General features: G+C 45.9%; 1 protein-coding gene across 2 annotated transcripts in view; it reads left to right on the top strand.

The window, feature by feature from the left end:
- The window catches only part of TGM1 (transglutaminase 1), a 101,234-nt gene that overhangs the window by 58,275 nt on the left and 18,316 nt on the right, over positions 1–24,643 (top strand). For both annotated transcript variants that reach the window (XM_087714262.1, XM_087714265.1), the window contains exons 4-6: positions 10,692–10,943; positions 20,278–20,396; positions 22,115–22,222. In XM_087714262.1, coding sequence (XP_087570388.1) covers positions 10,692–10,943; positions 20,278–20,396; positions 22,115–22,222 — 479 coding nt within the window. The remainder of the gene's footprint in view (positions 1–10,691; positions 10,944–20,277; positions 20,397–22,114; positions 22,223–24,643) is intronic.

Genomic DNA, 24,643 nt, shown 5'->3' with positions numbered 1-24,643 from the left:
TTGTTTTGGAGATGGTTTCCACCCTTAGAATGTCAATCATTTGGCATCCCTGAAGGAAATGCGGCTTCTGCTGTGTAGCAGAGATATCTGCAGGAGAAATTTCTCCTCACGTTGGAAGATGGAACCCAAAGGAAGCAGGTCAATTGAGTGAGAAGACACAGTGGAAGCCCTTCCTCCCAAAGAAGAACCTGGGATGACCCTCCAACCTTCTAGAGAACATTGCCGTGAATAGACAACTAAAATAATAATAATAATTTTGAAGACTATCTGGACATTGTTACGTCTGGTGGAAACCAAGCACCCTAAGAACCTCAGGTAGACCATCAAATACCAAGATGGGAGTGTTCTTGTTGTTTTGAAGATGTTTTCCACCCTTAGAATGTCAATCATTTGGCACCCCTGAAGGAAATGCGGCTTCTGCTGTGTAGCAGAGATACCTGCAGGAGAAATTTCTCCTCACGTGGGAAGATGGAACCCAAATGAAGCTGGTCAATTGAGTGAGAAGACACAGTGGAAGCCCTTCCTCGCCAAGAAGAACCAGAGATGATTCCCCCAACCTTCTAGAGAACTTTAGGTAGAGAACCCTAAAATCTCTGGAGGAGATACAGGTCCTTTCCCCATGGAGGCAAAGGATGCAAAATTCAAATTATAGGAAGTGTTGGCTTGCAGATGTAGTTAGATCTAAAGGGCGGGAGAACCAGTTCGCGTATCTGACAACTAATTACTTCTTCATTCCAACACCTCCTTTGTGGGATGATTAGTTTATGAAGTGGATTTATGGAATTCATTTTTTCATGCAGTGAAAGAAAGAGACGTCGTTGTCCTAACGCCACAAATTTTCCGGTCTGTTGCTTCTCTTTACATATCAATAGAAGGTGTGGCTGTATATTCAGTAGCAGAAAGACATCAAAATTCAGAATATCCAATGGGAGGGAATGTAAGAGTAGGAAAGAGGGGAGGAATGGGAAGAAGAGGGGAAGGGTAAAGGGGAGGAAGGGGAAGGAGAGAAGGGAAAGGAGAGGAGGAAGGAAGGAAGGAGAGAAGAAAGAGAAGAAAGGGGGATAGGAAGGAGGGAGGGAAGGAGGGAGGGAAGCAAGGAGGGAAGGAAGGAGGGAAAGAAGGAGGTAAGAAAGGAGGGAAGGAAGGAGGGAATGTAGGAGAGAAGGAAGAGGGGAAGGAAGGAGAGAAGGAGAGAAGGAGGGAAGGGGAAGGAGGGAGGGAAGGAAGGAGGGAAGGAAGGGGAGTAGGAGAGAGGAAACGAGGAAAGGAAAGAGGGAGGGAGGGAAGAAGAAGTAGGACCGTTGTAAGATAAGATGGATCTATGGGACGTTAAGAAAGCAATCTTCAAGTATATTGTCAACTGTAGGGAAAAATTGTTATAAATACATATTATTAATAACAAAACAAAACAAAATTCAGAATATCCGAAAAGGGGAGGGGGCATATTTTTCATTATATTTCATTATACCAATGGTGGGTTTCAAATTTTTTAGAACCTCTTCTGTAGGCGAGGCCTGCTTTGTGGGAGTGGCTTGCCAGCCATGTGACTGGGTGGGAGTGGCTTGCCGGCCATGTGGCTGGTTGGGCGCAGCCAACTTGTAAAATGTGGTGAAACTCACTTAACAACGCTCTTGCTTAGCAACCAAAATGTTGGCTCAGAAACTCTGGCATTTGAAGCATGCAAGTCTTAAAGCTGTCAAGTTACAAGACCCTCGCACCCCTAACCCTTTAGGAAAAAAACCCCCATGGGGATTCAAGCTTGACAGCTTTAAGACTTGTGGACTTCAACTCCCAGAATTCCTCCTCCAGTTCATGTTGGCTCAGGAACTCTGGCATTGAAGTGTACAAGTCTTAAAGCTGTCAACCCTTTAGAAAAAAAACCCAGGGGTGTTCAAACTTGACAGCTTTAAGACTTGTGGACTTCAACTCCCAGAATTCCTCCTCCAGTCATGTTGGCTCAAGAACTCTGGCATTTGAAGCACGCAAGTCTTAAAGCTGTCAAGTTACAAGACCCTTGCACCCCTAACCCTCTAGAAAAAACCCCCAGGGGTGTTCAAACTTGACAGCTTTAAGACTTGTGGGACTTCAACTCCCAGAATTCCTCCTCCAGTCATGGTGGCTCAGGAACTCTGGCATTGAAGTGTGCAAGTCTTAAAGCTGTCAACTTACAAGACCCTTGCATCCCTAACCCTTTAGAAAAAAAAACCCGAGGGGTGTTCAAACTTGACAGCTTTAAGACTTGTGGGACTTCAACTCCCAGAATTCCTCCTCCAGTCATGTTGGCTCAGGAACTCTGGCATTGAAGTGTGCAAGTCTTAAAGCTGTCAACTTACAAGACCCTTGCATCCCTAACCCTTTAGGGGAAAAAAACCGAGGGGTGTTCAAACTTGACAGCTTTAAGACTTGTGGGACTTCAACTCCCAGAATTCCTCCTCCAGTCATGGTGGCTCAGGAACTCTGGCATTGAAGTGTGCAAGTCCTAAAGCTGTCAACTTACAAGACCCTTGCATCCCTAACCCTTTAGAAAAAAAAACCCGAGGGGTGTTCAAACTTGACAGCTTTAAGACTTGTGGGACTTCAACTCCCAGAATTCCTCCTCCAGTCATGTTGGCTCAGGAACTCTGGCATTGAAGTGTGCAAGTCTTAAAGCTGTCAACTTACAAGACCCTTGCATCCCTAACCCTTTAGGGGAAAAAAACCGAGGGGTGTTCAAACTTGACAGCTTTAAGACTTGTGGGACTTCAACTCCCAGAATTCCTCCTCCAGTCATGGTGGCTCAGGAACTCTGGCATTGAAGTGTGCAAGTCTTAAATCTGTCAAGTTACAAGACCCTTGCACCCCTAACCATTTAGAAAAAAAACCCTCAGGGGTGTTCAAAGTTGACAGCTTTAAGACTTGTGGACTTCAACTCCCAGAATTTCTCCTCTCGCTCTTCATCTTGATGATGGGCGGACGGGTGGCAGGAGGGAGCTGGAACCGGTTCTAAATGACACGGTTGATTTGTGGAACCTCTTCTATAGAAGAGGTGAGAACTGGCAGGAACCCACCCCTGCATTATACCCAAAGGGGGGGGATCACCATTGAGCCCCAAATTTCCTTTGGACCTAAGCAAGACAATTGTGACATTAGCTTTAGCTTCAGAGCGTAGTATTTAGCCGGTTCGTACTGGTTCCCCTGAATCACACCAGCTCTATGTCATCCAATTTAAGCACATTTTCAAGCCGTGTGCATGTGTGCAAGCCGTGCGTGCAATCAAAGCGTATGCACAGAAGGCCGAGCACATATGTGGAGGTGCACACTCACCTTTGCAAACCGGTAGGGAAAGTAAGTGAATACCACCTGTTTAGCTCCATTTGATGATGTTTCTTGCCACCGTTGCAGTGGTGGGTTGCTGCCGATTCGGACTGGTACGGCCGTACCAGTAGCGGCCTGGAGCAGCGGAGAGTGTACCAGTACGGTGGCCCGTTTGGCTCGCCCGCCTGCCCATTCTGTCTAGCTGTATTTATGCCAAAAGACACACTGCCCACGAGCACAGAGCTTGAGGTGCCTGTGCGTGCCCCAACATACAGCTGGTTGTCGCGGGGGCGGTGGATTGCGCATGCGTGCGCAGTGCACTTCCGGCGCATGCACGAACAGACCGCGAGCAGCGTCCCAGTATCGACAGCAAAAGCAACCCATCACTGCACCATTGTTAAGTGAATCACTCCAGTTGTTAACTCAGTCACACAGTCGTGAAGTGACTCCGGCTTCCCCCATTGACTTTGCCTGTCCAAAGGTCACAAAAGGGGGGATCGCGTGACACCCCCCCTCCCCGGGACACTGCACCCATCATAAATATGAGTCGGTTGACAAGCGTCTGAATTTGGATCATGTGACCACGGGGGAAGGCAGCAACGGTCCTAAGGGTGAAAGTTCCTTTTTTCGGTGCTGTTGTCCCGTCAAACCGTCACCAAACGTTGTAAGTTGAGGACTCCCTGTGGCAATTCAGTGGCACATTCCGTGGCAAAGAGACATAAAAATTAAGTATCGCCAAAAAGGAAGCTTTTTCGCGGATTTCTTCGTTGAATCTCAAATTTTTATCCTGAGTTTCAAAGTGGTATTCAGCCGGTTCGGAACGGTTTGTCCAAGTGGGTCCGGCCACCTTCCCCGGCTGTATGTCGTCCTATTTAGGCACATTTTCAAGCTGTGCGCATGCGTGGAAGCCGTGCGAGCAATCAAAGCGCATGCGCAGGAGGCTGAGCCCATGTGTGGACGCCCGGACTCACATTTGTGAACCGGTAGGGAAAGTAAGTGAATTTCAACCCTGGTCCGAAACCGAAGATTGATTCCCTTTTTTCTCCCCTTGGGACAATTCTCCGCTTTCAACTTTCCCCAAACGGTGGCAGGTTGACCTCAGTGTGACATCACCGCTGTCTGCCGAATTGAAACTGCACCGGTTGCGTTTCTGTCTGCAGCCAACTTGGGCAACTTTTAAGACTTGTGGACTTGAAATTCCCCAGCCAGCAAAAGGACTTACCAGCATTCATCATGAATGGGACGAGAATAAATGCGGCTCGATTACTTCGTCGCCTGTTTTAGCCGGGTGACTTTCTTAATAGATGGTGGGAATGCAGTAAGTGTAATATATCTTGACTTCAGCAAAGTTTTTTTGTTTTTTTTAAAGAGCTGGCTGGGGAATTCTGGGAGTTGAAGTCCACAAGTCTTAAATCGGGGGTCGCGAATCTTGGCAACTTTAAGACTTGTGGATTTCAGCTCCCAGAATTCCACAGCCGGGCATGCTCAGTTCCGATTTAAAGCAACAGCATTTTTTTCTCCTTTGCTGAATCCCAGTTAAAAAGTGAGATTCCTTCTTTCTTTTTCTTTCTTCTTCTTTCTTTTTCTTTCTTTTTCTTTCTCCCTTCCCTTCCTTTTTCTTTCTTTTTCTTTCTTTTTCTTTCTCCCTTCCCTTCCTTTTTCTTTCTTTTTCTTTCTTTTTCTTTCTCCCTTCCCTTCCTTTTTCTTTCTTTTTCTTTTTTTCTTTCTTTTTCTTTCTCCCTTCCCTTCCTTTTTCTTTCTTTTTCTTTCTTTTTCTTTCTTTTTCTTTCTTTTTCTTTCTTTTTCATTCTTTTTCTTTCTTTTTCCTTTCTTTTTCTTTCTTTTTCTTTCTTTTTCTTTCTCCCTTCCCTTCCTTTTTCTTTCTTTTTCTTTCTTTTTCTTTCTTTTTCTTTCTTTTTCTTTCTCCCTTCCCTTCCTTTTTCTTTCTTTTTCTTTCTTTTTCTTTCTTTTTCTTCCTTTTTCTTCCTTTTTCTTTCTTTTTCTTTCTTTTTCTTTCTTTTTCTTTCTTTTTCTTCCTTTTTCTTCCTTTTTCTTTCTTTTTCTTTCTCCCTTCCCTTCCTTCCTCCCCATCCACCCCCCCTCTCTCCTTTAGTTTTAAAACTTCTTTATTTCTTGCCTGAACCAGCAGGGAAAAAGGGCTTTTAAAATAAAGCTTTTGATGGAGGTTCGGGAGCGTAGCCAAGCCACCATTACTACCGGTCCGATCCAGTACGGCAGATTTTCAATACCTCTTCTGGCGTACCAGACAGGACCGGGAGGAACCCATCTGCAGTAAGCATAATATATCTTGACTTAAGCAAAGGTTTTTTTTTTTTTTTTCAAAGAGCTGGCTGGGGAATTCTGGGAGTTGAAGTCCCCAGGCCTTAAAATCAACCAAGTTTATACACTCCTGGTCTGCAGGTTTTATCCACACCTGCCTTCCAGGTGTGCTGAATCCCAGGGCCATGACCCTGAGGGAGTTCAGCCACGCTTATCCAACCATGGGAAATGTAGTCCAACATTTCTCAAATTTGTGGGGACGATCCTTCCATCCACAGTTAGAAAACCCAACCTTCACCCTGGCTGCTCCTGTTACCTGAGAAAAAAGCCACACCTGGAGAACAGGTTTTTTTTCCCCCCCTGCTTGCCCTAACCTGCAACTCCAAATAATAGGGAAGGAACAGAACATTAGAGGTTGGGAATAAAAATATGCTTTTCATTTTTCTTCTAAGCCTGATAATCCCCTTCACAGCATCTGTGTTGAGCAACTCTTAAGATGGGTAGATTTATGTTGGCTGGGGAATTCTGGGAGTTGAAGTCCACCCTTCTTCAAGGGCCAGCACGAGAATTCTGGGAGTTGAAGTTCACCAGTCTTAAAGGGCCAGCACGAGAATTCTGGGAGTTGAAGTTCACCCTTCTTCAAGGACCAGCACGAGAATTCTGGGAGTTGAAGTCCACCCTTCTTCAAGGGCCAGCACAAGAATTCTGGGAGTTGAAGTTCACCGGTCTTAAAGGACCAGCACGAGAATTCTGGGAGTTGAAGTCCACCCTTCTTCAAGGACCAGCACGAGAATTCTGGGAGTTGAAGTCCACCCTTCTTAAAGGGCCAGCACGAGAATTCTGGGAGTTGAAGTCCACCCTTCTTAAAGGGCCAGCACGAGAATTCTGGGAGTTGAAGTCCACCCTTCTTCAAGGACCAGCACGAGAATTCTGGGAGTTGAAGTCCACCCTTCTTCAAGGACCAGCACGAGAATTCTGGGAGTTGAAGTTCACCAGTCTTAAAGGACCAGCACGAGAATTCTGGGAGTTGAAGTCCACCCTTCTTAAAGGGCCAGCACAAGAATTCTGGGAGTTGAAGTTCACCCTTCTTAAAGGGCCAGCACGAGAATTCTGGGAGTTGAAGTCCACCCTTCTTCAAGGGCCAGCACGAGAATTCTGGGAGTTGAAGTTCACCAGTCTTAAAGGGCCAGCACGAGAATTCTGGGAGTTGAAGTTCACCCTTCTTCAAGGACCAGCACGAGAATTCTGGGAGTTGAAGTCCACCCTTCTTCAAGGGCCAGCACAAGAATTCTGGGAGTTGAAGTTCACCGGTCTTAAAGGACCAGCACGAGAATTCTGGGAGTTGAAGTCCACCCTTCTTCAAGGACCAGCACGAGAATTCTGGGAGTTGAAGTCCACCCTTCTTAAAGGGCCAGCACGAGAATTCTGGGAGTTGAAGTCCACCCTTCTTAAAGGGCCAGCACGAGAATTCTGGGAGTTGAAGTCCACCCTTCTTCAAGGACCAGCACGAGAATTCTGGGAGTTGAAGTCCACCCTTCTTCAAGGACCAGCACGAGAATTCTGGGAGTTGAAGTTCACCAGTCTTAAAGGACCAGCACGAGAATTCTGGGAGTTGAAGTCCACCCTTCTTAAAGGGCCAGCACAAGAATTCTGGGAGTTGAAGTTCACCCTTCTTAAAGGGCCAGCACGAGAATTCTGGGAGTTGAAGTCCACCCTTCTTCAAGGACCAGCACGAGAATTCTGGGAGTTGAAGTCCACCCTTCTTAAAGGGCCAGCACAAGAATTCTGGGAGTTGAAGTTCACCCTTCTTCAAGGACCAGCACGAGAATTCTGGGAGTTGAAGTCCACCCTTCTTAAAGGACCAGCACGAGAATTCTGGGAGTTGAAGTCCACCCTTCTTAAAGGGCCAGCACGAGAATTCTGGGAGTTGAAGTCCACCCTTCTTAAAGGGCCAGCACGAGAATTCTGGGAGTTGAAGTCCACCCTTCTTCAAGGACCAGCACGAGAATTCTGGGAGTTGAAGTTCACCAGTCTTAAAGGACCAGCACGAGAATTCTGGGAGTTGAAGTCCACCCTTCTTAAAGGGCCAGCACGAGAATTCTGGGAGTTGAAGTCCACCCTTCTTAAAGGGCCAGCATGAGAATTCTGGGATTTGAAGTCCACCCTTCTTAAAGGGCCAGCACGAGAATTCTGGGAGTTGAAGTCCACCCTTCTTAAAGGGCCAGCAGGAGAATTCTGGGAGTTGAAGTCCACCCTTCTTAAAGTTGCCGAGGTTGGAAGACACTATCCTAAAAATGAAAATCAAAAGAACCCTTTGATTTACTTATTTTTTCTCCCTCCTATTGCAATCTTTACAGATAGTGCTCGACTTACAACCATTCATTTAACCACTGTTCAAAGTTACAATGGCACTCAAAAAAGTGACTTACGACCATTTTTCACACTTACGACTATTGCAGTAACTCCGTGGTCATAGGATCAAAATTCAGGTGCTTGGCAACTGACTCGCACTTATGACGGTTGCAATGTCCTGGGGTCACGTGATCAACTTCTGAGGAGCAAAATCAGTGGGGAAGCTGGATCCCCTTAACGACCAAGTGAGGCTCATGGAACTGCACTGATTCCCTTAACAACCACGGCATAAAAATGGACCAAACTCCCTCCACAACCGTCTCAGCCACAGAAATCGTTGGCCTCCGTTGTGGTCTTACGTCGAGCACTGCCTCTAACTTACGACTGACCTACCGTCAGCCAGAAAGCGAGGCCTTTGATGGGGACTACTTAAAAAGGTGAAGGTATAGGTTCCCCTCGGACATATGTGCTAGTCGTTTCCGACTCTAGGGGGCGGTGCTCATCTCCGTTTCAATGCCGAAGAGCCAGCGCTGTCCGAAGACATCTCCGGGGTCATGTGGCCGGCGTGACTCAACGCTGAAGGCGCACGGAACGTTGTTACCTTCCTACCAAAGGTGGTTCCTATTTTTCTACTTGCATTTTGTACGTGCTTTCGAACGGCTCGGTTGGCAGAAGCTGGGACAAGTCACGGGAACTCCCTCCGTTAGGGATTCGAACCGCCAAACTGCCGACCTTTCTGATCGACAAGCTCAGCGTCTTAGCCACTGAGCCGCCCGCGTCCTTGTTTGTGGGGGAGGGGGACCACTTACCTCCCTCAAAGGAATGTAAGCTTTGCTTGTGGCTGCAAACCGCACATTGCTGCCTTGAGCCACTTCTAACCCGTGGTTTGTCCTGCCGATCGACCTGCGGTGAAAGCCAAAGGGAACGGGCCGAGCTAGGCTCCCTGGCATCGGTTTCAGATTTTATTGAAGGGAGAGGAAGCAAGTGGTGGAATCTGGGGAATTCACATTATCTCTCCGAACATGCATTTTTGGCAGGCCCCGTTCCCACCACCGGAGCACCGGGTGTTCTCACACTCCTTATCTAACCCTTCCTAGCAAGCCGAGGCTCAACGCCAAGCCAATCCTCCATGCTCCGCTTGATAAAATGTCTCTTTTGGGGCCGAACGGTCGACCCACCTCAACAAACAAGGGTGGACTTGTTGGTGTTTGGTGTTTGGCTTGAAGACAAACCGGCTGTTGTTTCACACAACACATGAAACCCGGGTTATCCAAACAGGATGATGATTGTACCCCGAAAATAAGACGCAGTCTTATTTTCTTTTGACACCTCTCTCCCAAAGCAAGCGCTTGGCCTTATTTTCGGGGAGGTCTTATGATTTTTTGAGGCAGCGAGCGTGGTCGCCTCATGGCTGCCGCCGCGTTACAATCTTTTCGGCGAGGGCTTATTTTCAGGGGAGGCCTTACTTCAGGGCATGTGCTCAAAAGCCCGATTGGGCCTTATTATCCGGGGAGGTCTTATTTTCAGGGAAAGCGGTGTATTTTCAAAATGGCTGACGCCTTTCGATCAGTCCTATTTTAAGGAATCGATGAAGTTTCACTTTGTAGGTCCTTTAGTGACGGTTCAAAGCTTACCCTGGGGGGAAAAAAGAGACTTAGGCACCGTTTTCACACTTAACGGCCATCGTCGCAACATCCCCGTGATCAAAATTCAACTGCTTAGCAACCGGCTCAGATTTACGACGGTCGCCGCGTCCCAGGTCACATGATTTTGCGACCTTCCGACAAGCAGAGTCGACGGGGGAGCCCGATTCGCTGAACGACCGGGTTACTAACTTAGCAGCTGCGGTGATTCACTTTACGACCGTCGTAAAATGGGGCAAAACTCATTGAACAGCGTTCTCACTTAACAACAGCAGTGTTGGCCTCAACGGTGGTCATAAATCGAGGAGTACCTGTTTTAAATTTGAAGTATAGGTGCAAAATCCTTTTTTCTAATTTGGCATTCTCTGTGGGGCCACAAAGAGGCTGTTGGAAGGGAACATGGAACTTGTAGTTCAACCAAGAGTTCACGGCAGGGGTGTCCGGAGGGTATGGTGAAAGGAGTCAAGATGGCGGCTACCCCTTTGCCCCAATTCTCAGCAAAACAAATGCTTCTACCCTTTAAATAGTAAAATAAATGTCATAAATGTGTGTAATTTGTACATATAGAAACACGTACAGCTTTAAATATACGTATAAGACATTATTAGTGTTGGTTCCAGCATTGGCCAGATGTTGAGACTGCATCTGGCAGTTTTGTCCACCTCTTCAGTCCCTCCCAAGGACCTGAAGAAAAGACAGATGTGGATGTTAAATGGTGCAAAAAAAAAAAAGAGAGAGATTTTCCGGTAGAATTTAAGCCATTCCAAATCAAGCTGCCTTTCGCAATTGACCGATGGGGAATTTGTCAATTCCAACATCGTTCAAATGGCGCGCCAGTCGCACGCCGGGCCTCTATGAGTATGGATACCTCCCTGTCATTAACTTCTATTAAATCGTAAAATTACAAGTATTATTTTTCCCTCCCACGTTTTCACATAGGATTTAAATCGAGCTGCCTTTTGCAATTGACCGGTGGGAAATTTGTCAATTCCCATGTTGTTCAAATGGCACGCCAGTCGCACGCCAGGTGTCTATGACTATGGATACTTCCCTGTCTAACTTCTATTAATCGTAAAATTGCAATTATTAATTTCCCCCTCCCACATTTTCTCCCTTCGACAGGCTCCAGCCCGCAAGCCTCAAAGGGCACCCACATCCTAGTACCCGTCGGTGGCTCCTTGCCCGGCCCAGCCTGGTCGGCGGAAATGCTCAGCTCGGACGACAACACCATGAGTATCCGAGTCTGCCCCTCGCCCAGAGCGGTGATCGGCAAGTACCAGTTCAGCGTGAAGACCCGAAGCAAGGCGGGCGAGTATGCCGCCCCCTTCGACCCCAAAAACGAGGTGTACATCCTCTTCAACCCCTGGTGCCCAGGTACGTTCTGGGGAGAAATAAGCGGGCAGGAGAAACAGAGGGGAGGAGGATAAGAGTCCAAAATTGTCGGCATTTCACAGCTAAGTTGGGAATTCAGCTCCCAGAATTCCCTTGTTAGGATGACTGGGGGATTCTGGGAGGTGAATAGCGGGAGGTCCGGGAGGCTGATGGCGCCAACCTTTGATTGGGATGTTGTATCGATTATCGATCCGCTTGGATAATCAATTGAAGAATGGTCCTCTGTTTTTTTAGAGCGAGGAGAATCACTCTGGATGGGCGGAGGGAGAAAGAGATGGATGGGATGGATGATTATAAGGAAAGAAGGATGGGTGGGTGGAAGGATGGATGGATGGATGAATGAATGGAAGGGAGGGATGGAGGAAGGAAGGAAGGAAGGAGGGAAGGAGAGAGAGGGATGGAAGGAGGGAAGGAAGGAAGGAGAAACAGAGATATGGATGGAAGGATGGGTGAATGGAAGGAAAGAAGGAAAGGATGAAAGGAGAGAGAGAGATGGATGGATGGATGGAAGGAAGGAAGGAAGGAAGGAGAAATGGCGATATGGATGGAAAGAAGGAAAGGATGAAAGGAGAGAGAGAGATGGATGGATGGAAGGAAGGAAGAAGGAAGGAAGGAGAAATAGCGATATGGATGGAAGGATGGGTCAATGGAAGGAAAGAAGGAAAGGAAGGAAAGACAGAGAGAGATGGATGGATGGGATGGATGATTATAAGGAAAGAAGGATGGGTGGGTGGGTGGAAGGATGGATGGATGAATGGAAGGGAGGGATGGAGGAAGGAAGGAAGGAGAGAGAGGGATGGAAGGAGGGAAGGAAGGAAGGAGAAACAGAGATATGGATGGAAGGATGGGTGAATGGAAGGAAAGAAGGAAAGGAAGGAAGGAGAGAGAGAGATGGATGGATGGATGGAAGGAAGGAAGGAGAAATGGTGATATGGATGGAAAGAAGGAAAGGATGAAAGGAGAGAGAGATGGCTGGAAGGAAGGAAGAAGGAAGGAAGGAGAAATAGCAATATGGATGGAAGGATGGGTCAATAGAAGGAAAGAAGGAAAGGAAGGAAAGACAGAGAGAGATGGATGGAAGGAAGGAAGGGAAGGAAGGAAGGAGAGATGCATGGATAGATGGATAAATGAATGAATGGATGGAAGGAAGGAAGGAAGGAAGGAAGGAAGGAAGGAAGGAAGGAAGGAAGGAAGGGATGGAGAGATGGATAGAAGGACAAGTGAAAGGAAGGAAGGAAGGAAGGAAGGAAGGAAGGAAGGAGAGATGCATGGAGGGAAGCAAGGAAGGAAGGGATGGAGAGATGGATAAAAGGGTGGGTGATTGGATGGAAGGAAGGGAGGGAGGGAGCGAGAGATGGATGGAAGGATGGATCGATGGCCCGGCCTCTATTTACTACAGTTGCCACGTCCCGGCATGGCACAGTCCCCATTTTGCGACCTTCCCAACTGGCATCTGGCAAGCAAGGAGAAGCGGATGAGGAAGCTGGTTTCACTGAATGACCGTACGCTTCCCTTAACGACCGCAGCAATTTGCTTACCCTCCATGGCAAAAAAAAAGTTATCCAATTAGGCACAGCACAACCGCCTCCTCGCTTAACAATACAAACCCCGGGCCTCAGTTGTGGTCGTAAGGGCAAGGACCACCAACCTTTTGCCCCGTTGATGGCTGGGTGACCATCTAAATCCACCAAAAGGGACGCGGTGGCTCAGGGGCTAAGACGCCAAGCTTGTCGATCAGAAACGTCGGCAGCGGTTCGAATCCCTCGCGGTTCGAATCCCTCGCGCTGCCTAACGGAGGGAGCTCCCGTGACTTGTCCCAGCTTCTGCCAACCTAGCCGTTCGAAAGCACTTAAAAAATGCGAGTAGAAAAATAGGGACCACCTTTGGTGGGAAGGGAACAGAGGTGGGTTCCTGCCAGTTCGCCCCTATTCGGTAGAACCGGTTCGTCAAATCTAGCGAACCGGTTAGAAGAGGTTCCACCAGTGGACCCGGAAAGCAGGCCACACCTACAGAAGAGGTTCCAAAAAATTTTGAAACCCACCACTGACAGAGAGAGAGAGAGAGAGAAAGAAAGAAAGAGAAAGGAAGAAAAAAGAAAGAGAAAAAGAAAGAAAAAGTGAGAGAGAGATGAAAGAAAAAAAGGAAAAGGGGACAGAGAGACAAAAGGAAGGAGAGAGAGAGAGAGAGAGAGAGAGAGAGAGAGAGAGAGAGAGAGAGAGAGAGAAAACACATGGCCGGCAAGCCACTCCCACCAGGTCACATGGCCTGCAAGCCACTCCCACAAAGGAGGCCACACCCACAGAGTAGGTTCGAAAAATTTTTGAAACCCACCACTGACACACACACACACACACTCACACAGAGAGAGAAAGAGAAAGAGAAAGGAAGAAAAAAGAAAGAAAAAAAGAAAGAAAAAGTGAGAGAGAGATGAAAGAAAAAAAGGAAAAGGGGACAGAGAGACAAAAGGAAGGAAAGAGAGAGAGAGAGAGAGAGAGAGAGAGAGAGGGAGAGAGAAAACACATGGCCAGTAAGCCACTCCCACCAGGTCACATGGCCGGCAAGCCACTCCCACAAAGGAGGCCACACCCACAGAGTAGGTTCAAAAATATTTTGAAACCCACCACTGAAAGGGAAGAGCGTTCCGTGCGCTTTCGACGGCGTTGAGTCATGCCGGCCACATGACCACGGAGACGTCTTCGGACAGCGCTGGCTCTTCGGCTTTGAAACGGAGATGAGCACCAATGCCCCCTAGAGTCAGGAACGACTAGCACAGATGTGCGAGGAGAACCAACCAAAATCCACCATGATCCACAGATCTTTTGTGATCTCTTAGAAGTTGCCACCCTGGGTTGTTGAGTTCTTGTTTTCCCACGGTTCTCTATGAAAGACGCACAAAACACACCATCCGATCTAAATCTCCTCGCCACAACACACCCTCCTGACCTGGGCGCGAAAAGCGCTGGCTTAATTTTTCTGCCCGAGTCAGCAGGGCGTGGGAATGATGGAGCCGCGATTGTGTGTAGCCGAGACGTTTCGAAAAAGAAAGACGACGGGAAGACAGGAAGAGCCAAAACAACAACATAAATTCATTATTTTTCCTTTCCGTACGGTTTCCCCCCCCTTCTCTCGCCACACCCCAAAACCGGTTTCTATCAAAACTAGGAATTTTTTTGGCTTCCAACAAACCTGTGTTCTCACACAGCACGTGAAACCCGGGTTATCCAAACAGAGTATTTGGTATTTCCAAAATGGAGGATGCCCCGAAAGATCGGACCAGGGGTGGGTTTCAACCGGTTCGCGGCGGTCCCTGCGAACCGGTTGGTCCCCGAACCCAGAAGTAAGTAACTTCCGGGAACGGCGAAGGGCCCACCAGCGCCCGCGCGCACCCGTGTGCTCCCACGCGCACCCGCGTGCGCCCACGCCCGCTCCTTACCCAGTTTTGATGAATTCTGCGCTTCCACGCAAGCGCAGGACGCATACAGTGCCTGCACGATCCTCCAGGAGCAGCTGGAGCATCGCACAGATGCTAGTACACATGCGTGCGCCACGCACGTGCACGCGTGCGCGAGGACACTGCTGGCCTCGTTCCAACCGAACCGGTTGGAACGGGGCGAGAAACCCACCCCTGGATCGGACCTATTTTTAAAGATTGATTTACGTTTCGCTTTATAAATCAACCTTCACTTACGACCGTTTGTTTACGACAGCTCGAAGTTACCACGACACTGGGAAAAAAGGGACTTGGAAAACTGACTCATAGTTATGATGGTTGCAGCATCCCCACGCCATAAAAGTTAAAGGTTCCCCTCGCACATCTGTACTAGTCATTCCCGACTCTAGGGGGCGTTGGTGCTCATCTCCGTTTCAAAGCCGAAGAGCCAGCGCTGTCCGAAGACGTCTCCGTGGTCATGTGGCCGGCATGACTCAACGCCGAAGGCGCACGGAACGTTGTTCCCTTCCCGCCAAAGGTGGTTCCTATTTTTCTACTCGCATTTTTACCTGCTTTCGAACAGCTTGGTCGGGAGAAGCCGGGACAAGTGACGGGAGCTCCTTCCGTTACGCGGCGCTAGAATTTCGAACCGCTGAACTGCCAACCTTTCTGATCGACAAGCTCGGCGTCTTAGCCACTGAGCCACTACGTCCCCAGATCATATGATCCCCTTTTGTAACCTTAGTGGGGAATCCAAATTCACTTAACGACCATGTTACTTGCTTCCCAATAGAAGTGCTGTGGCAAGCGAGGTCGTAAAACGGGCAGAACTCCCTTCGCAAATGTCTTGCTTCGTGGAAATTCGGGGTCTCGTTTGTCGCGAGTCGACCCCGAAAAAAAAACAGTCCTATTTTAAGGATTGATTAAGTTTGGCATTATAAATCGTCCTTGATTTACGACCGTGCGTTTAGTGGTCGTTTGAAGTTACAAAGGCACTGGGGAAAGGAGCTTAGGACCGGTTTTTCACCCTTATGACCGTCGCCGTATTCCCTGCAATCACATGATCAGAGTTCAGTCACTTGGCAACTGGCTTGTATTTATGACGGACGCAGCATCCCCGGGTTCGTAGGATCCCTTTTGGCGACCTTTTGCCAAGCAAAATCAGTGAGGAAGGCAGATTCACTTAACGACCGTGGTCCTCACTTCCCAACGGCAGCAATTTACTTCACAGCAGTGGCAAACTCTTCTCACCTGGGCTTCTTGATACAGTAAACAGCACACGATGAGGTCCAAAACCCCTCTTTTTATTTCAAAGGCTGTGAATTCTATTCATTCACAGCCCGTAATGAGTCCCAAATAGTTGTAAAGAGTCCTGCATTAGGCTGCCAAAGTCTTTCGAGATCAGACTGCTAAGCACCCACCTTCATCTTCCTTGAAACGCTACCAAAGACCTAATTGGCAATTAGCTTTGCAAGGCTACACGGAGCACAGAGTCAAAACAAAGCTTCAGAATGTAAACTGACCAGCACGAACCAAGTTGCTTCCTGCAAAGGCTCACATGCCTTTGCTCCTCCTTTATGTCTTATGGGAGGGGCCAATCATCTCCAAGCCTTACTCCCAAGTCGTCCCTTCTGTCCTAACTACTCTTGCCTTCTGGCAGCTCTGCACATACCCTCACTGGGAACAGGCTCCCCCTGTTCCTCTGCCTCACTGCTGTCCGACTCTGGAGGCTCCGGAGGCGGCACATAACTCCCAGATGGCCCTGGCTCCCTCTCTGCCTCCGACGCAGAGCCCTCATCCGAGCCTTCCCCAGACTCCAGGACTGGCCCAGGTTCCTCCCCAACCTCCTCACTGTCCGACTGCGCTACCAGCTTCGCAAGCCACTGGCAGACCACAAGGTCGTAAAACGGGCAAAAGTCTCACGAACAGAGTTGTAAGGCTCAATTGTTGTCGTAAGTCGAGGACCAGTGGGGGTTTCACATTTTTTAGCACTGGTTTGCCCTGCACACCTGCCCACTTCACACATGCGTGCCTCCGTGCATGCGATTTGCTCAGGCGCACGCCTTCCGCCCGTGAACCCGGCCTCAAAAACATTCCGAAATCGGACGGCATAAAGTTGGGGCGGGTGGAAAAGCCCACCCACGATTTCTGTTACCAGTTCAGAGCAAACCAGTCCGAACCGGCTGAATATTACCTCTGTACGAGGACGACCCTTTAAGTGGGTTTGTTTTGGCCTGCTGGAGATATTTCTCAAGAGTTCGGAGTTCAGTTTGACGTGAGGGATTTGACGTGGCCCCTTTCTTAAGAGAGGGGTGGGAAACGGGAATTTCCCCAATTCCTGTCTTTGTCAATAAGAAACCATACTCTATCGTGGTGACTAGTTTTGGCCCCCACTGTGTAGAAAAGATGTGTGGACTCTAGAAAGAGTGCAGAGAAAGAGCAACAAAGAGGATTAGGGGACTGGAGGCTCAAACATACGAAGAACGGTTGCCGGAACTGGGTATGTCTAGTTTATATAATATAATAATATAATATAATATAATATAATATAATATAATATAATATAATATAATATAATATAATATAATATAATATAATATAATATAATATAATATAATATAATATAATATAATAAATATAATATAATATAATATAATATAATATAATATAATATAATATAATATAATATAATATAATATAATATAATATAATATAATATAATATAATATAATATAATATAATATAATATAATATAATATAATATAATAAATATAATATAATATAATATAATATAATATAATATAATATAATATAATATAATATAATATAATATAATATAATATAATATAATAATACAATACAATACAATACAATACAATACAATACAATACAATACAATACAATACAATACAATACAATACAATACAATACAATACAATACAATACAATACCAGAGTTGGAAAGGACCTTGGAGGTCTTCTAGTCCAACCCCCTGCCTAGGCAGGAAACCCTATACTGTGTTTAATGTTTAATGAAAAGAAGGACTAGGGGAGACATGATAGCAGCCTTCCAATATCTCAGGGGTTGCCCCAAAGAAGAGGGAGTCAAGCTATTCTCCAAGGCACCTGAGGGCAGGACAAGAAGCAATGGGTGGAAACTAATCAAGGAGAGAAGCCACTTAGAACCGAGGAGGAATTTCCTGACAGTGAGATCAATTATTCAGTGGAACAGACGTTGCCTCCGGAAGTTGTGAATGCCCCAACACTGGAAGTCTTTAAGAAGATGCTGGATTTGTCTGAAACGGTATAAGGTTTCCTGCCTAGGCAGGGGGTTGGACTAGAAGACCTCCAAGGTCCCTTCCAACTCTGCTATTGTATTTGTATTGTATATGTAGAGACTCTAGAAAGAGTGCAGAGAAGAGCAACAAAGAGGATTAGGGGACTGGAGGCTAAAACATAGGAAGAACGGTTGCAGGAACTGGGGATGTCTAGTTGAATGAAAAGGAGGACTAGGGAAGACATGATAGCAGTCTTCCAATATCTCAGGGGTTGTCCCAAAGAAGAGGGAGTCAAGCTATTCTCCAAGGCACCTGAGGGTAGAACAAGAAGCAATGGGTGGAAACTAATCAAGGAGAGAAGCCACTTAGAACCGAGGAGGAATTTCCTGACAGTGAGAACAATTAATCAGTGGAACAGAAGTTGCCTCCAGAAGTTGTGAATGCCCCAACACTGGAAGTCTTTAAGAAGATGTTGGATTTGTCTGAAACGGTATAAGGTTTCCTGCCTAGGCAGGGGGTTGGACTAGAAGACCTCCAAGGTCCCTTCCAACTCTGCTCTTGTATTGTATTGTATTATACGTCTGACTTTGGGACCTTCTGGAAGGAAACGGGTGTGGGGGGTGTGGCGTGCTTGTTGTTTCATATGCAAAAATTTAGGAATTGTATCACCCCTCCCACGCCCCGCTTCCTTCCTGAACTGTAGGGAAGGATGAGGAGAGGCGGGGTGGGGTGGGGGGAAACCAGGGTGGAGAAAGGAATAAATAAATTTCCCCCTGCTCTTCGTGGAAGAAAAGACCAAAGGAAATAAATCTTTAGCTTGGCACCCAGAAAGGAACATTTTAAAAAAAAAAAAAGGAAAACAAGGACGCACACAAACACACAAACACACACAAACACACCCTAAGTCGGTATTGTTCCCTCGGCGGGAAGGGAAAAAAAGATAAAAGCCTTGGATTCGTTTTTATTCCGATCAAACCTCCAGAAACGACTTCTAGTGCATTTGCTCATCCCTCTCCGAAAAGATATTTTCCCCCGCCAAAAGTTTCGAAGGACATGCGGAAAGTCCTCAACTTACGACCACATCTGAGCCCAAAAATCACATCATTAAGTGAGTTTCGTCCCGTTTCGCCACCTTTCCTGGCACCGTTGTAAAGCGAATCACTGCAGTTGTTTACCTACAACCACCGCTGAGCCCAAAATGTGCGTCATTCAGTGAGTCTGGCCCCGTTTTACGAGCTTCCTTGACACCGTTGTGAAGGGAGCCGCTGCCCTCCTTAAAGTTAGTAAGACGGCCATTAAGCGAATTCGGCTTCCCCCGTCAACGTTGCTTGTCGGAAGGTCGCAAAAAGGGGACACTACAGCTGTCGTAAATACGAGCCAGTGGCCAAGCATCTGAACTTTGATCCTGGGGATGTGGCAATGTTTGTGTATGTGTTAAAAAACTGGCCACGAGTCCCCCTTTCTCAGGGCCGTCGTAACTTTGAGTGGCCCCCTAAACAAACTCTTGTAAACAGAGTACGATTCGTAATTTTAAAAAGCAGTTTTTATGAAGCGAATTATTTTCAGAGGGATCCCAGAGCGGCCTAGACAAGGGACGAAAGTACACCTTAAATTCGTTTTTATCTGCAAGAAATGACCAGCAGAAGTATTTTAATTTTAATTTCCCCAACTGAAGGATGTTTTAAAAGGAAGATGAATTTGCCAAGGTGTTTTAAAGGTTCCTTTAAGTATGTATGTATGTATGTATGTATGTATGTATGTATGTATGTATGTATGTATGTTTTTAGTGTCACAACCCCTGGTATGCCCAATTATGGGAGGAAGCTAACTGCTTCCATTCTCTGTCCATCGGCTCGTCACAAGAGACCATCCAGACAGAAACCCAATATTTTTACTGTTGCCTTTGTTACATTTGTGTTGTATTTGTGCTGATAAATAAATAAAGGGAGACTAGTATAGATCTATTTCATGCTGTTTAGCTCTCATCAGCTAGCCATACCCTTACTGGGATTAGAACCTGTGCTGTATTACATCTTAGGCAGATGTGTTAACCACTAAGCCACAAGGTTCTCCTCCTTTATCAGCTGAGCCAGGGAAATAGGTATGTATTTAGTGTCACAACCCCTGGTATGCCCAAATATGGGAGGAAGTCTACTGCTTCCATTCTCTGTCTATTGGCTCGTCACAAGAGACCATCCAGACAGAAACCCAATATTTATTTATTTATTTGCACGGGTTCTAATCCCAGTAAGGGTATGGCTAGCTGATGAGAGCTAAATAGCTTGAAATAGATCTATACTAGTCTCCCTTTATTTATTTATCAGCACAAATACAACACAAATGTAACAAAGGCAACAGTAAAAATATTGGGTTTCTGTCTGGATGGTCTCTTGTGACGAGCCGATGGACAGAGAACGGAAGCAGTGGACTTCCTCCCATATTTGGGCATACCAGGGGTTGTGACACTAAATACATACCTATTTCCCTGGCTCAGCTGATAAGGAGTAGAACCTTGTGGCTTAGTGGTTAACACTATATATATTTTAAAGGAGAATGTTGGAATTTTTTCCCCACATTTTCTTGAATTTTCCTGGTTTTCTCCTCCTTAGAGGATTCCGTCCACATGCAACAGAGCGACTGGCTAAAGGAATATGTGCTGAACGAAACGGGAAGAATTTACTATGGGACAGAAAGTCAGATCGGAGAAAGGACATGGAACTATGCGCAGGTAAGGAGATGACTTTCTGTCTTCTCCTCACCCCAAAAAAGTTTGGGGGAGCAAATGCCCCTTGACATGATTCTGGACTTATATATATGTTTTTGTGTGTGTGTGTGTGTGTGTGTGTCTGTGTGTCTGTGTCTGTGTCTGTGTGTCTGTGTGTGTCTGTGTGTGTGTCTGTGTGTATACACCTACAAACTCTGTAATTAGTTTTGGGTCACGTTTTGCTGTGAGCAATGGCTGCGCGAGAAATTGGTGGCTATTTTGTGAAGGTTGAAAAAGTGAGAAGTTTAAGGAATCAGCGAGGAAATATAAGATACTTGAGGGGATTTTAAAAAAAAAATAGAGGGAGGGAGGGAGGGAGGAAGGAAGGAAGGAAGGAAAGGGAGAGAAGAAGGAAAGAAAGTAGGTAGGTAGGTGGAAAAGAGGGAGGGGGAGGGAGGGAGGAAGAAAGGAAGGAAGGAAGGAAGGAAGGAAGGGGAAAGGGAGAGAAGAAGGAAAGATAGAAAGAAAATAGGTAGGTAGGTGGAAAAGACGGAGGAAGGAAGGAAAGAAGGGGAAAGGGAGAGAAGAAGGAAAGAAGGAAAGATAGTAGGTGGAAAAAAGGGAAAAAGAAAGAAAGATAGATGATAGATAGATAGATAGATAGATAGATAGATAGATAGATAGATAGATGATAGATAGATAGATAGATAGATAGATAGATAGATAGATAGATAGATGATAGATAGATAATGATAGATAGATAGATAGATAGATAGACAGACAGACAGACAGACAGACAGACAGACAGACAGACAGACAGACAGACAGATAGATAGATAGATAGATAGATAGATGATAGATAGATAATGATAGATAGATAGATAGATAGATAGATAGATAGATAGACAGACAGACAGACAGACAGACAGACAGACAGACAGACAGACAGACAGACAGACAGACAGACAGACAGCCATTTGTCTGAAATGGTGTAGGGTCTCCTGCTTGGGCAGGGGGTTGAACTAGATGACCTACAAGGTCCCTTCCAACTCTGTTATTCTGAAATGGTATATAGGGGGATGGACTAAAAGACCTCCAGGGTCCCTTCCAACTCTGCTGTTCTGTATTCTGTATAAACAAAAGTTGATGAAGGGAAAGGAAGGAAAAGAGGAAAGGAAAGGAAAAGAGAAAAAGGAAAGAGGAAAGGGAAAGAGGAAGGAGAAAAGAGGAAAGGAAAATAGAAGAAAAGAAAGGAAGGAAAGGAAAATGGAAAAGAAGAAAGGAAAAGAGGAGAGAGAAATGGAAAAGAGGAACGGGGAGGAAGGAAGGAAAATGGAAAAGAGGAAAGGAAAAGAGGAAAGAGAAATGGAAAAGAGGAAAGGGGAGGAAGGAAGGAAAGAAGGAAGGAAAATGGAAAAGAAGAAAGGAAAGAGAAATGCTAAAGAGGGAAGGGAAGGAAAGGAAAGGAGGAAGGAAAGGAGGAAAGAAAAGGAAGGAAGGAAGGAGAAGGAAAGGATGGATGAAATGACAGAAGGAAGACTGAAAACGATGCAAAGATGGCTACATTTCTCATTAGGGCAGGGGAATCCTTGGAATGTGGTCAAAAAAGTCAAAATGGCCACCCCAAGGGTGGAGTCCTCGTCGCCCAGAGGTGGATTCCTTTGTCCCCAAACAGACCAGAGGTTGATCTGGGAAGCCATGTTTTCCCTCCTCCGATGACTTTCCTTCTTGTCTCCCCTCAGTTTGACCACGGGATCCTGGATGCTTGTTTGTTCATGCTGGATAAGCGGGGGATGCCTCACTCAAGCCGGGCAGATCCGATCATGGTTTCCCGCGTCGTCTCGGCCATGGTGAGTGGGCGAATGGCTTCCTCTCCCTTCCCCGTAGCCTCCGACTACGGATCCGGAGCAGTGGTGGGATTCAAATGATTGAACCACCGGTTCTCTGCCCTAATGATTTCTTCCAACAACCAGTTCACCAAACTGCTCAGAAAGTTACCAACCGGTTCTGCCGGGCTGGTGCGAACCGGCTGAATCCCACCACTGATCCAGAGCCTTGTTAAAGACGGGGAAATGTCCATTATTATTTCCTTTCCCATGTGGTTCCCTCCTTGGGTTTATGCGTAACTTCCTCTGTTGCTTCAATCAATTCTCCTCATAATTCTCTTCCTTCAAGATCCCATTGCTCTCTATTCTACGTTTTCTTTTCTCTCTCTCTCTCTTTCTTTTTCTTTCTCTTTCTCTCTCGCTCTTTCTTTTTTCTCTCTTTCTTTTTCCCTCTCTTTTTCTCACGCTCTCTCTTCCGTTTTCTTTCTCTCTTTTTCTTTCTCCTCTCTCTTTCTCTGTTTCTTTCTCTTTCTCCCTATTTCTTTCCCTTTCTTTTTCTTTTTTCGTCTCTCTCTTTCTCTCCCTCTCTCTTTCTGTCTCGTCTCTCTCTTTTTTCTCTTTCTCTTTCTTGCTATCACTCTCTTTCTTTTTCTTTTTCTTTCTCTCTCTCTCTCACTGTATCCCTTTTTCTTTTCCCTCTCTCTTTCTCTGTTTCTTTCTCTTTCTCCTTTTTTCTTTCTTTTTCTTTTTCTTCCTCTCTCTCTCTCTTTCTCTTGCTCTTTTTCTCTTTCTTTTTTTTCCTTTTTTCCTCTCTTTCTCTCTCTTTCTCTTTCTCGCTGTCTCTCTTTCTCTTTCTTTCTCTTTCTCATTCTTTCTCTTTCTCTCACTCTGTCTCTTTTTCTTTCTCCTCTCTCTGTTTCTTTCTTTCTCTTTCTCCTTTTTCTTTCCCTTTCTTTTTCTTTTTCCTTCTGTCTCTTTCTCTCCCTCTCTCTTTCTGTCTCGTCTCTCTCTTTCTTTTTTCTCTTTTTCTTTCTTGCTATCTCTCTCTTTCTTTTTCTTTTTCTTTCTCTCTCTCTCACTGTATCTCTTTTTCTTTTTCCTCTCTCTTTCTCTGTTTCTTTCTTTCTCCTTTTTTCTTTCTTTTTCTTCCTCTCTCTCTCTTTCTCTTGCTCTTTTTCTCTTTCTTTTTTTCTTTTTTTTCTTTTTTTTCTCTTTTTCTCTCTCTTTCTCGCTGTCTCTCTTTCTCTTTCTTTCTCTTTCTCATTCTTTCTCTTTATCTCTGTCTCTTTTTCTTTCTCCTGTCTCTCTTTCTTTCTCTTTCTCCCTTTTTCTTTCTTTTTCTTTTTCTTTCTCTCTCTTTCTCTCTCTTTTTCTCTTTCCCTCTCACGCTTTCTTTTTTCTCTCTTTCATTTTTTCTCTCTTTCTCTCTCTCTTTCTCTCTTTCTCTCTCTTTCTCTTTCTCGCTGTCTCTCTTTCTTTTTCTTTCTTTTTCTCTTTCTCTCACTCGGTCTCTTTTTCTTTCTCTCTCTGTTTCTTTCTTTCTCTTTCTCCCCTTTTCTTTCTCTTTCTTTTTCTTTCTCTCTCTTTCTCTTTTTCTCTTTCTCTCTCGCGCTCTTTCTTTTTTCTCTCTTTCGTTTTTTCTCTCTTTCTCTCTCTTTCTCATTCTCTTTCTTTTTCTCTCTTTTTTCTCTCTCTCTCTCTTTCACTCTCTCTCTCGCTGTCTTTCTTTTTTCTCTCTATCTTTTTCTCTCTTTCTCTCTCACTCTCTTTCTTGCTCTCTCTCTCTCTCCCTCTTTCTCTTTCTTCTGCCTCATTTTTCTCGATTTTGCACATTTAACGAAGGTCTCTTCACCCACGTCTCTGCGGGAAAATGTGACAGCCTTTGACCTGGTGAATTAACAAATCTATGAATTAATGGATGTGGATCTGGTATAGCTGGTTGTATCAGCCAGCTTCTGTTCTAGGAAGTTCCACAGGTCAAGCCAAGGCCTGTTTGTGTTTTCGGCCTGCCGTGCCACCTCTTAATTCGGGCGTATCTCTTGCAATATATTGTGAAAGAGGATAATTGTTTTGTTTCTCCACGATTAATCAGAGCCGTTGGGTTATCATAAGGCCAGAAATTGTTGCCGCACAATGCCTGAATCACACACAATATTGCTATAATGCACAGAGCTGGAAGGGACCGTCGAGGCCTTCTAGTCCAGCCTCCTGCTCAAGCAGGACACCCTACTGCCAGGGTTACGAATAGCATCCAAAAGTAAATCAGAGTCTGAGGCAAAGTATTGCTCAATGTTCCCATTTATTAAGAGAGCCATGTTGGCACATCTGCGGAAACCCGAATCTGAAAGCTTCCCGGTTTTCCCCCACCCAGTTGAAAGTTCAAGACCTTGCCCCCACACCCACAAGTCCATCCCAGGGTCCCACCTTCCACTGCCATGCTGGCAG

This window comes from Thamnophis sirtalis, unplaced genomic scaffold (assembly GCF_051295495.1).
Source record: "Thamnophis sirtalis isolate CommonGarterSnake01/CBP01778 unplaced genomic scaffold, rThaSir2_p1.2 scaffold_4, whole genome shotgun sequence".
NCBI classification, from domain to species: Eukaryota; Metazoa; Chordata; class Lepidosauria; order Squamata; family Natricidae; genus Thamnophis; species Thamnophis sirtalis.
This window is presented reverse-complemented; position numbering and strand designations above follow the sequence as displayed.